Below are 13,253 nucleotides of genomic sequence, written 5' to 3'. Positions count from 1 at the left end.
ATCTGGACCTTCTGGATTTTCACTATAGTCTTCTTGGAAATTTTTTCTTTTGGAATTCATTTTTAGAGGTGATTGGTATATTCTTTTTATTCCCATTTTACTCTGATTCTAAGAGATCTGGGCAATTTTATTATAAGATTTCTTGAAATATGCCTATATTGTTTTTTTGGTCTTAATTTTCAGGCAGTTCATTAATTCTTGAATTTATTTTCTTGATATATTTTCCAAGGCACTTATTTTCACTATAAAATGTCTTTCTTTCTTTTTTTTTTTTTTTTGGTTAATATATATTGTTTCATGGAATCATTAGCTTCTATTTAGTCCATTATAATGTCCAAGGAGTTTTTTAGTAGGGCAAGGTTTTATATCTCTTCTGTCATGCTATTAATTACTTTTTCAGTTCTTATTTTTATTTGTTTTCAATTTGTTGCTCTAATATTCTCATTTCATTTATCAAAAACATTTTTAACTCTTTAAAAAAGTTGTACTTCATCTCTTTCTGGGATTTGAATTTATTTTCAAACAGTATTTTCTCTCAGGTTTTGCCTGTAGATATTTTAGAGTCATTCTTTTCTTCTGGATTTGTGTTTTGAACATACTGGTTAGCTTTTTTATGGCGGGCTTCTGTTTTTGTTTGGTCATTCTTCCATTTGACTTTCAGACTTCAAACTTGCTGTTAAAGTGATACTTAAGTGTTAAAACTATAACAATTCTGAAGGGAGGGTCTGCTCTGCTCTTGGTGCTGCTTTTTAGGATAGTTACTGTTATATTACTCCATTTTCTTAGGGACAGCTCATACTAGGTTTCTAGAAGTTATCAATGGTTCTGCAGGGGTCTGAATTAGGAGAAAATCTGAGCTCTGCAAATTGCTAATGTGGACTTGGGTCTGAGTAGCAGTCAGCTATTGCTGGATTCTGCCACTGTTAGCTACTTGGAAAGCTTTGCTAGTTCAGAGTCATGGAACCGAAAAATTCCTTTGATCTGTAATACTTGCCTGTTTTTCATCTGAAGGCTACCAACTGGACTAGAATGAGGAACTGAGACCTTGCTTTGTTTCAATTGTCACAGGGCTTCTGTTTACTTTTTAACTTACTCTTTTCTGGTACACAGTTAAGGACCCATAATTATTCCTTAGGACAACTAGATGGAGAGGCACAAAAAATGTCGAGGCTGAAGTCAGGAAGATTCATTTTCCTGAGTTCAAATCTGATTTCAGGCACTTAGTGACCCTAGGCAAGTCACTTAACTCTGCCTTAATCTATCCATCTGTATAATGAGCTGGAGAAGGAAATGGCAAATCACTCCAGTATCCTTGCCAGAAAAACCCCAAGTCTCTCCCTAGTTAATGCAGCTGGTCTTTAGAAAGCAGACATTATCTGTTGCTAGTGAGGCTTTTTCAATATGATGTAAGCTTGAATTTATTGTTTTCTAGTCCAATCTTTTAGAACTGAGAGTCTCCTCTATACCAGGGGGAGTCATCAGAATTGGAATTTTATTTTGTTTTTTCAGGGGCTCCAGATCTTTGATTTTATTGGTTTTCAAGAATGCTTAATGAAGATACTCTATCAGGGCAGATCTAAGACCCTTTTGCAACTTAGGATCCTAGAAAATTGTCTGGATCATTGACTTTCCCAGAGACACTCTGCTACTATGTATCAGAGGAAAGAATAGGACCCAGTACTTTCTGACTCTGATATCAATCATCCCATTATCCATCTTGCCACATTATCAGGTTTGCAAAATTACAAAATTAAACATATTTTACAGATGACTAAATGAGATTTAAGATGTTAAAATGACTTGCTTATGATTACAGAGATAATATGCATCAGAGTTGGATTTAAACTCAACTTTCCTGACCATGTGTTCAAAATTATTTCCACTATCTTGCAATATCTTAATTATTTTTTTTGTGCCTACCACCAAGTTTGGTGCTATGTACCATTCAAAACAAGTAAACAATATGATCCCTATCTTAGAGGAACTTTGGATAAAATAGTTATATTATTAAGTTCTGACATCTTCAATGAGGTATTTTACATTTTCTTTCATTTTTTCATTCTTTTGTAGTTTGCTTAAGTCATTAGTTTCCATTTGCCTTCTTCTAGTTTTTGTGGTTTTCTTCAGTTTTTGTATCTTTTTTTCCCCATTTGATTAATTCTACATTTGAAAGTGTTGGTTTCTTCAGTGGATTTTTATTGGGCTTTTGACCAATTTTATTTTTTAAGAAATTGCCTTCCTTTTCCAAGTTGTTAACTCTCTCTTGCTTCTCTCTCATTTCTTTTCTAATTTTTTCTTCTATCTCTCTTATTTGCCTCTTAAAGTCTTTTATAAGCACTCTCAGGAATCCTCATTGGACTTGAGACCAATTCATATCAGTCTTTGAAATTTCCTCTGTGGATATTTTGTTCTTGTCTGAGTTGGTGTTTTGATTTTCCTTGTCATCATAGTAGATTTCTATGGTCAAGTTTCTTTTCTGTTTCTTGTTCATTTTCTTTCCTTTTCTTTTTGTATTTCCTCTTTTTAAAATTTTATGGTTGAAATCTGCTTCTGGATTAAAGGGGATGCTGTCCCAAGCTTCCTGTGCAGCTCTGAGCCTTGACTTTGAGCACAGGGGCCCCTTGTATTTGATATTTTGTTCCCAACAGGGGATAGCTTTACCTGCTCTTTCCAGGAAACAGCTTGGTTTCCCAGAATTTGCTTTCTGAATTGATACTGGGGGATGCCCCACTAGGCTGCTTCTCTACTGAGCCAGGTTCAAGGATCTTAATTGCTGATCTGACTTTAAGATCCTCTCACTGACTTTCCCAGACTCTGTCTGAGCTGGGATGAACACTCCTTTCACCCCAGTGAGAATGACCTTTTTTGAAGTCTTTCCAATCTCTCTTAAGCTGGAGAGTAGTTTTATTCAGTTAGGCTCTGTTCAGAGGCTTGGTTTCATGTGGTTTTTGAGGGGAACTGAAGAGCTTGAGCTGTTCCCTGGCTTTATTCTATCATCTTGGCTCCATCTCCGGAAATTCTCTTAAGTTCTGACATCTCAAAGTATTCTTATTGTTAATACTCACAATATGAATGTATTGATTGCTTTATGTTTGTGTAGGGTTTTGTTTTACAAAGCAGCTTTCTCTTATGGAGTAGTATTATTCTGATTTTACAAAGAGGAAATTGAGGCACAGAAAAATAAAGTGGCATGCATAATACCACAGTTTCACATATGTCTTAGCCCAGGAACCAAACACCATCATTATCATAATAGTCAACATTAACAAAGCAGTTTAAAGTTTGCAAAATACTGTATACACATTATTTCATTTTAGTCATATACACTGATTTTATGAGTTAGGATTGGCATAGTGAATAGAGCGCTGGATCTGAAGCCATGAAGACCTAAATTCACACACAATGTCAGACATTCTCTGGCTGTGTGTGACCTGGGGCAAATCATTTTACTCTTCTGACTGCCTCCATCTCCTCATCTATAAAAATGGGGATAATAATAGCACTTATATACCAGTTTTATGAAAATAAAATTAAACAATATTTTGTAAACTTTTAAATGCTACATAAATGCTAGCTATTGCTATTGTTATTCTTGGATATTATAGATATTATTGTATTAGATATTATAGATTTTACCTCATTGCAAATGAGGAAAATGGGAATTTTGTTAAAGACTTCCCTGTGGTTAGGTATTAGAAAGTATTAGAGTTTTCTTGATGTTGAGTTCATTGCTCTCTCCATTTATATCATGCTGCTTCTCAAAGCATGCTGGCTCATATTTATATAGCACTTTATAAATAGTATTTTATGTTCTTAAATTATTTTCTTTGATCCTTAGAACAACTAACTCTTTTAGGTAAGCAGAACAGTTATTATTTGAGAAAACTCATGAACAAACAACTTATACAAAAAAATGCATGAATGTACATTAAACTATTTACTTCTCTCCAAATTTTGTACTAATTTTTATAAATGTGTTCACACATTTTTGCCTAATTGAAACTTGTTGTTGTTCAGTTGTTTTTCATGTCTAACTCTTTGTGAGCCTATTTGGGATTTTCTTGGCAAAGATACTGAAATGGTTTGCCATTTTACAGATGAGGAAACTGAGGCAAATAGTTAAGTAACTTACCTAGGGTCATACAACTAATAAGTGTCTGAGGCCAAATTTGAACTCAAGGAAACATGTCTTCTGTCTCCAGGCTCAGCAGTTTGTATACTGTAGTATACTGCTAGTGGTATACTAGGTAGTATACCACCTAGTTGTCCTTCATTGTATATATTCACATATTGACACAATCCACAAACTTAGAATTTTTTTATATCTATATGTTTACACTAAGAGATTGGCATGTCAGAATAAGCCAGTAAGCCAATTTCTCATTATCAACATGTATCGTTGAGAGGGTACTCTGTGTACACGACTTGTTAAACCTAGTCCTCATTTTGCCTTCCAAAATTCTAGGACATGGGTTGATTTCCATGACATTGTGTCTCTGTTGCTATTATTATTATAAGACATTAGTGTCTCTCATAGAAATGATAAGCTTAGCTTCATCCATTAAGTTTTGAATCTCAGAAGTTCTAGAGTTTGATTGGAAGAGAAGAGATATCAGAATACTGATTTGTAATGATAAAACTACTTTAGTTGTAAATATAACATTGAGAGTTTTTTGTTTGAAAGAATAAGTATGAATCTTCCCTCTTGTTCTTGTTAAAGCATTGCAGGAGTGATGTCTGTTGTTCAGTTGTTTGGGTTCCAGAGGGAGGTTTTTGACGCTGTAATCCTGACTGACAGGAGGTTAATGGTTTCCAAAAGAGTGGCCTGGAATGCCCCATTTCTCTCCACTAGAACAATGCTCCAGTGTGTCTAGGCTGCCTTATAGAAGCAATAAATCTGTTTTGTTTTGTTTTGTTTTTTCTCTCCCTCAATCCCTCCTCTTTCTCCCCCACCCCACCCCCACCCCTGTCCCTAGGCCAGGACCCACTCCTGTTACTGAAAACCCTTCAAACTCTGTGGACAAAGAGAGAGCTGCAGAAGGTAAGTCCTTTTCTTGGAGCCTGCCCCCCTGCACAATGGAGCTCCTGGCTGTATGCAGAGCATGTCCAGCCCAGTGCAGGGCTGTCAGGACTGTAATTGTGTTTGGTTACATTACGCAGAGGGAAAGCCCTGCCGATTGGCAGGCTGGGGGAGGAGGCAGGTCTGTCTGCTTCTCAGCAGACCTGGGGCACAAAGGAGAGCATTCCTCAATACTAAGGCAAAAGGGCTGGAAGCCTAAAATTTCAGCTCTTTTTTTCTTCCTCAGCACAAAACCAGAGTGAACCAATTTGGGATCTATGAAGCATGTTGTAATTCTTTGTCCTTAAATAGCACCTTTGGTAGAGGTCAAAGTACTTTACTCTCATTAACCTTCACAGTACTCTAGTGCAGTAGCTCAGGAACAAGGATGATTATCTTAATTTTCTTTAGAAACAGAGAAATAACAGATGGATAGTGTCCATCTTCTCAAGGCCAGAGCCACTATTCCTCTCAATCCAATCTCTACTTAGCTGTGTCTTGCAAATCAGTTTTGAAAAATAGACAAGCAAAAAAAAAAAAAAAAAAAAGAATTCTAAAAAAAAAAAAAAAAAGAAAGAAAAATAGACAAGCCACAATTACTTTTTCTTACCATGCTGGTTTCATAGCAGAAAGTGTTCCTTGTCTTGGGATGATGCCTGCTTTTAGAAATCCCAGTCCTCAGGTTCTTTTAAAGCAACAATCCAACTTCCTATGTATGTAGTTTAGTAACCTATAGCAGAGAGAAGATGATAACAACAATAATAATAACAGTCAATACTCAAGCCCTTCATCTATTCTGGGTTTTAAGTGGGGAAAGGTATACATGGTTGTCTACGTTTTCCCATCTCTATAAGCTCTTCACCATCAAACTTGAATAAAAGGACTAGGAATTAACCTCAAAGCCTGATTTCAACTCCCTACTACATGCAGCTTACTCCACATTCAGTTCCTCTAGCTCTGCTCTTCCCCTGCCTGTCCTTTTGTGGTTATTACTTTACCACTCCCCCTCCTACTGACCACATGAGTACCATAGGCCTCTGCTTATGGTTCTGTATTCTTGGCACAGAATACTAGGACTTCAGATGTTATCCCTGAATATAGTGATCATTAGTCTAGAACGGTGAACATTTTTGACACAGCTGTCAAAGCTGGTCCAGCCTGAGATAGTATTTCATCAATTTCACCTAGAGGTCTTGGAAGATTTAGTTGCATCTTCAGCACTTATACAAAAAATTTAGGAAAAATTAAAAATGTCATCTCAACAAGTACAAAATTATGGCAATTTGAATACCCATATTCTGAAGCGTTTTGGGATTAGGTTAATCATACTTAGGAGTATCATAAAAGGTTTCCTAAATCAGTTAAGATGTGAGATCATTTTTGAGGTAGTTTTGGGACTTTACATTTGCAGAAGTTTGGGAACAGTAGCTTGACAGGGTCTATTAAGTTTTCAGTGAAGCTAAAGAGTCTGTATATTTGATTTTATACTTACTCTGATAAAAAATTAACTTCAAAATTCACTCCTTGAAAAGTCAATGCTTTGAAGCTCCTTGATAACCTTTGCTTGAAGGTCTCTGTGCCTTTCCCTCCACCTCTCCACCCCGCAGCTCACTAGCCTACTGGTCTTTATTAAGTTTAGTGGTTAAAGAAGTGCAGAATAGGAGCTGTTTCTGTACTCATGAGTTACTAAAAACCATCATCTAGGGTCCTGAGGAGCATAGGGCAAGCCTAAAATCACACACTTTATTTTTTCATGATTTTGAAATATAATTGATTTACTATTATCTTTCCTTTCCTCCAGATAACAATATATTTAAAACTAGGAGAAGGTGAGGAAATGGGAGGAATGGAACAGTAATCAAGAGACTTTGAGGAAAATAATGGAAAACATTCTTGTAAGAGTTCAACACTCTAGAGAGACATAAATCACCTGTAAACAAAATCTCAAGTTGCAGATTCTGTAAGCATATGCAAATCTGTCAAAATGCCATTATTTAGAAATGCATCCCTGTAGTGGAAAGAGAGCTGACCTGCAATGTCTGAGAGATCTAGTGCAGTTCTTATGGGTGTGTCAGTGACACCAGGCAATCCTCTAAGACTAAGGTGCTATATTCAAGCTGATCTTCATTAGTAAAGCAAATTTTTCCATCAGAAATTCTGATTAGAGACAGTGGTCTCTAAAGTAGAATTGTGGAGTAATTAGAAGCGATAGACCACTCTGGTTGTAGTGCATTCTCCCCAAGACAGCCATTCATGAGGCTCATCTCCAGCACAACAGTAGGTGCTTATATTCCCTGACATCCCTTATTTTGTCCCTTCCATGATGCAAACTCCACCTTCTTCCCTTCGGAGACAAGAATAGACTCTCAGGGCAGTTAAAACTTAACTGCTGGCATGGCAAGCAGATAGGAGTCATGTAACTTTTGGGGAAAAATCATTCCTCTCCCCACTCTAAACTCATCCTTTGTCTCTCTAATAATTCCTGACTCTGGTGTGCTTTCCCTTCAAAGATGATAAGGGAGTAAGAGGCATCTCCTCCCTTTTCACTTGGGGTGGAAGAGAATGAATTGTACAGTATGAGTAGGCATGGATGAGGTTGTTATATGAGAGAGAGAGACAGAGACAGAGAGAGAGAGACAGAGAGAGAGACAGACAGACAGAGACAAAGAGAGAGGAAAGAGAGAGACGGAGAAGAGACAGACAGAAACAGAGACAGACAGACACAGAGACAGAGAGAGAGGAAAGAGAGACAGAGAGAGAGGAAAGAGAGAGACTGAGAGGAGAGACAGAGAGAGGAAAGAGACAGACACAGAGGAAAGAGAGAGACACAGAGACAGAGAGGAAAGAGAGAAAGAGACAGGAAAGAGAGATACACAGAGACAGAGAGGAAAGAGATAGAGACAGAGGAAAGAGACAGACAGAGACAGAGAGGAAAGAGACAGAGACAGAGAGGAAAGAGACAGACACAGAGATAGAGAGGAAAGAGAGAGACACAGTGACAGAGAGGAAAGACACACACACACACACACACACACACACACACATACACACACACACAGTACTTATTAAGTACTGATCGCCTATCATGTGACGGGCAAATAAATGCCAGGAATACAAATATAAGCAAGTAATGCAATTACTGACCTCAAGGAGCCTGTATTGTAATAGGAGGAAAGAACATTAGAAATTTGGTTAGGGGGATATCAAAAGCAATGGCATGGTATAGAGTTAAAATAGCCATGAAATGATTTTTAGTTACCAGTAAGATGAGACAAAAACCCACATGTCAATCAGAAGACTTCACAGAATGGAGTACAGGGTTGGGAAAAAAGAAGGGGGGAAGTTCAAGTTAGAATGGGGGAGATATGAGAGAGAAAAAGGATGCTGGCTGTAATATAGGCAGCATGGCAAGGAAATGGCTGAAAGTCAAAATACATACAAAATAAATTCAATGATTTCTGCCAAATCCACCTTCTTCCACACTTCTGTTATTTTTGAGTGTACCAAACCTTTCTAGTCACCCAAGTAGAACATCTCTATGTCATCTTCTACTCTGCATTCTCTCTTACTCTATATGTCCATTCATTTGGCCAATCTTGTTTGTCTGTTCCACAATATATCTTATATCAGTCCCTGCCTTTTCCTTTTGTATCATTGCCATAGTCTTCTACATGCTTTCCCTACCTCAAGTCTATCTCCTCCCTACTCCATCCTCTTTATACCTGCCAAAGTGATATTCCCTAAAACTAAATTCCAATCATGTCATTGTCCTGTAGCAGGGTTGGGGAACCTTTTTTTCTGCCAAAGGCTATTTGGATATTTATAACATCGTTCATGGGCCATACAAAATTAATCAACTTATAGAAGTCAATCAATGGGAGGTTGTTGTACCTAGCTTTCATTTCATTGTCATCTGTGGTTGCCTTAGCAAATGATTTTGTGGGCCAAACATTTCCCACCCCATCCTATATTTTAGTGATTCTTTGTCAAACCTAATATCAAATATTACTTCATTTTTCTCATCCATTTTAAATTCTATTTTTGTATTAATCATATGATAATATAATGATTATGTATATGTATCATAATGTTAGTTATTGTCATATTTGTATAATAATATATGTATATAACTTATGAATGAGTAAATATAAACATTGAGGTTTGTATTCAATTATTTTTTTCTTGTGGTGCCTAGTCAAAAACCTTTGGAGACTATTGTCCTCTGCCAAAGACATCCCAGAATCTCAGGTTCTATTCCCTTTCATCCCACCATCTCCTTCCCTCTTCATTTCCCCTTAAAAAAAAAAAGAAAGAAATGGATTTATAACTTTTGCTGAATTGTGTAGAAATAAAATTCCTAGTAAGAACAGTCAAAAAAGATCTTAGTGTGATTAAATAGTTGGTATTAATTCAGCTATACATTGATACTAAGCATATTTATTTAAAGTTCAATGTTAAGTTTTTAATACAAAAAAATAAATCCCATTCCTGAACATGGGAACTTGAGACAACATTTCTTCCTAATATAATGTATAGCAAGTTTCCTGATTTTTAGTCTCTTCATAAAGCTCCTTGTTCTTTTATCACTACATTCTTCTAGTTTCTGTGGCATGATGTTTTGGATGCAAATCTTATAATAATGAGTAAGAGGATTCTTAAGTATTTGTATTCTATAATGACATTGTTGAATTGAGGGAAAATATATTAATATGAACTAGAGTCAGAATGATTCCTTTATCATATGTTAGCTGCCCAACCCTGAACCCAAAGTCCTGATATTACCTTTGTTTCATTGACCATGAAGAAAGGCCTACTTTGGCTCCAAGGAATGAGTACCAGAGTATAAGAACTCAAACAAAGAACCCTCCCTATAAGACTAATCTTTGGGCTTTTTAAGTAGCATAAAGAAAAATATATAATTATATGTAAATTGAGAGATGTCTTAAAAACTAATAAAGTTAAAACTCTAGAAATTTGCATAAAAGGCAAATATTGTATATGCCAAAGTAGTGACTATAAAGTGAAGTAAAAATATACTCAAATATATACTTCTAAATGACATTGTTGCTTTGTTTAAATAAATATTGACTAGGTTTCTGCTAAGTACCCTTTGTGTGGAGGGTTGTGATGCAAAAATAAAATAAGACACAAACTCTGCCCTCAAATGCCTTATCATTTGGCAGGAAAAATAACTTCAAAAATGGCATAATACAATGTTGAAAAAATTATTTGCTTTTGCTTCGTATATCCAGCATTTGGCACAATATCTGCCACATAGTGAGCTCTTAATAAATGTTAATTGACTAAGACTGCCATGAGAATGGTGCTGTGAGGGCAGAGAGGGATAAGTATGAAGTAGTTATCTGGGAAGGCTGTACTTACTCAAGTGATACTAATGGTTAGTAAGCCTTAGAACATAATAGATATTTTCTAAATATTTATTGTATAAATGAGTAAATCAAATCATTTTTGAAATTTTTTTCAGAGCTAATTTGCAAACCACCCAATAAAATGTCTTGAAACCATATAGTGCAGCTCATTTTGAGTTACAATGAATACTCTGATTACTTTCATTTTCATCAAATTTGACTCAGAATGACTTAGAATTTTTTCTAGAAATTAGATATGCTTTAAAAATATGAAGATTTACAACCTCAGACTATATTTAAAAGAATATGTTGTGGGCAACTACTTCATGACACTCACATTGTCACAATTATTATGTTACACACAAGCTTTAGTTTTTTTTTTCTTGCTATAGCCTTGCCCTGGGAATACTGGAGATGAATGTTTGGAATACTGTTATTATTAATGTATGTGTGTCCAAGAGGACTGTGCCTACAGCTCTTTAACATGCCCGTTAAATATCAGACATATTACTTTATAGGTATACTTTAAACAAGATCTTATCTAGTACTATACAGAAAATTTCTTACTTTTCATACTGGATTTCTTAGAGAATTGAAATGGATGGTTATACTCATAAGAAAGGAATAGAGCCTCTTGGTTGAAGAAGCACTGGGTCTGAGAAAATATGATTTATTTCTCATTCAGTCATTCTGTGACAGTAGGAAAATGATTTTCTTTGTAAAGTGAGGACAATTTAGACCACTGAAGCAAAAAAAAAAAAAAAATTTTTTTTTTTTTAAATTCTGTTATTGCCGAATGAAGGGTTAGAGCAATTAGATTATTCTGAGGAAGGTCTTAGCCTTGGGCTACATCTCCAAATCATTCTTTTAACATTGTGTTTTATGTGAAGCTCAAGGCTTTCTGATGGAAAGGGAATGGGAGGCCCCAGGGTAGAGCCAAAACTTAAAAGGATCTTTCTGACTAATTGACTCAGTTTTAGGAGCTTGCCCAGCCAGTTTCTCTTAGGCTTATTACTTGAATGTACTTCACTTCAAGGTCTCTGCAGAACATTTCTCTTTTTACTATAGCCCTCATCTAAAGACAGTGAATATTGGAAAATGTGTTACGTTAAAATCCAGACCCCAGGGTGCTGGTGGAGGTGAATTAGAAGTCCTAGGTAATCCCTCTAGAGATTTCTGTGATTAGAGACTTTGGAGGAAAAAGATTATTGATGTATGAATTGATAATAACTATCATTACCCATTGCGGCTGCCAAACCATGCTTCTTTTCCTTTTCAGAATCAGTCACAGAGCCCTTGCAATCAACATGAGTTGGTGTATTGAAGAAATACATTAAAAAAAAAAAAACAGACAATGAGAATGTGACTCACCAGATTCATAATTTTTTAATGTAAGCCATGTGCTGAGCAGCTGCTGCCAGAGGAGACATGGACAAAAATAAGGGGTACCTCTCTAGTATGGTTCTCCTTTCATTGTTCAAAAGCTAAAATGTAGATGTATAGTTCCATGGCATTGTCCTTTGAAATCTGAATTACTTTGGAGAAATCAAGAGAGATGTTGGTTCTTAGGAACTTTGGAAAATGTCATACAACTTCCTGTTTCTTCCTCTGATTTAGGGAAGGTATATATGCTAATAAGCTCAGAAAACTGTGATTTATTATTGTTTCAGTTGTGTTCAACTCTTTGTGACCCCATTTGGGATTTTCTTGGCAAAAATACTGGAGTGCTTTGCCATTTCTTTCTTCAGATCATTTTACACATGGAAAAACTGAATCATAAAGGGTAAAATTACTTGTCCAGGGTCATGTAGCTAGTATGTGTCTGAGGCCAGATTTGAGCTCAGGAGAAGAAGTCTGCCTGATTCCACACTAGGCGTTATATCCACCATATCTTCTAGCTACCAAATAAGAAAGCTTTCTTTATATATTCCCTTCTCTCATGACACTAAGAGATGTATGAAGTTCAGGTATGGAGATAGGGGGAATGACTTTCTGAAAGTTCTTACAGGCCAATAGTCAAAAAGAAGGATTCCTGAAGCTCCTGAGTCAGTATATTTCAGTAAAGAAATTATTGAGCCTTTTAAAAAGGACCCTGAGCTAGAAGGGATGGGGGGGGAGGGAAGCCCTCTTATCTTAGATATTAGTAAAACTCTAAAAGGCAGAAAATAGATTTAGAACTGATATTTTGACATCTTTCTAAATAGAACCATCAATTTGCAAACCTGTAGAAAAGATACAGAAAATAATTGTTCATGCTTTAAGTCATAATTTCTTCTTTTCTTTCATTTTGTTCTTGGTTAACTTAAAATGGCATTATACCCTTGGGAATTTGAGAAATACTAAATTAAGAAAATTGATTAAAGGAGGAAAAGAAGTATCTTCTGGAGTTTATAATTTAACTAGAAGAGAGGGGTAGTAGTTATTGATAGAGATTTCTCTCATCCTTTTATCATACTTCCCCCAATATATTCACCATGAGATGAAGGGCACTGTATGGGTATTAAAGCATGCCATGCCAGCTCTTCTAAGCTCCTTGGAAACACCCAACAATGTAAACATTTTAAAATAATTGCTGTGGGGTCACATATATTAGATTGGGAGAATCTGTCATATATACATTTTAGTCTTCTCTTGGTCCTTTAATTCCAAACTCCCAAAGTTTTAAATTTGGAGTTTTCCTTCATTGAGAGCTTTACAATGTTTTTTCTTATTCTGATGTCATTGTTTTGAATCCCTTATCCTGTTAATGATTTGAAATGGAAATCTGTGCATGAAAAAAAAAATCACACTGTTGCTTGAGGCTGCAGAAGTCATTTCTTACATCT

The 13,253-nt window shown here is 35.9% G+C and overlaps 1 protein-coding gene across 8 annotated transcripts in view; it reads left to right on the top strand.

Moving 5' to 3' along the window:
* EXD3 (exonuclease 3'-5' domain containing 3) overlaps positions 1–13,253 on the top strand; it is a 428,763-nt gene that overhangs the window by 159,760 nt on the left and 255,750 nt on the right. For 7 of the 8 annotated variants that reach the window (XM_031951937.1, XM_031951943.1, XM_031951935.1 and 4 more), the window contains one exon: positions 4,977–5,041. In XM_031951937.1, the coding sequence (XP_031807797.1) occupies positions 4,977–5,041 (65 nt within the window). Of the gene's footprint in view, positions 1–4,976; positions 5,042–11,707; positions 11,874–13,253 lie in introns of those variants that run through there. The other variant, XM_031951942.1, reaches the window with a different exon arrangement.

The sequence above is a fragment of the Sarcophilus harrisii genome, chromosome 2 (genome assembly GCF_902635505.1).
Source record: "Sarcophilus harrisii chromosome 2, mSarHar1.11, whole genome shotgun sequence".
NCBI classification, from domain to species: Eukaryota; Metazoa; Chordata; class Mammalia; order Dasyuromorphia; family Dasyuridae; genus Sarcophilus; species Sarcophilus harrisii.
Note: the sequence above shows the minus strand (reverse complement) of the source record. Positions and strands in the feature narration are given on the sequence as shown.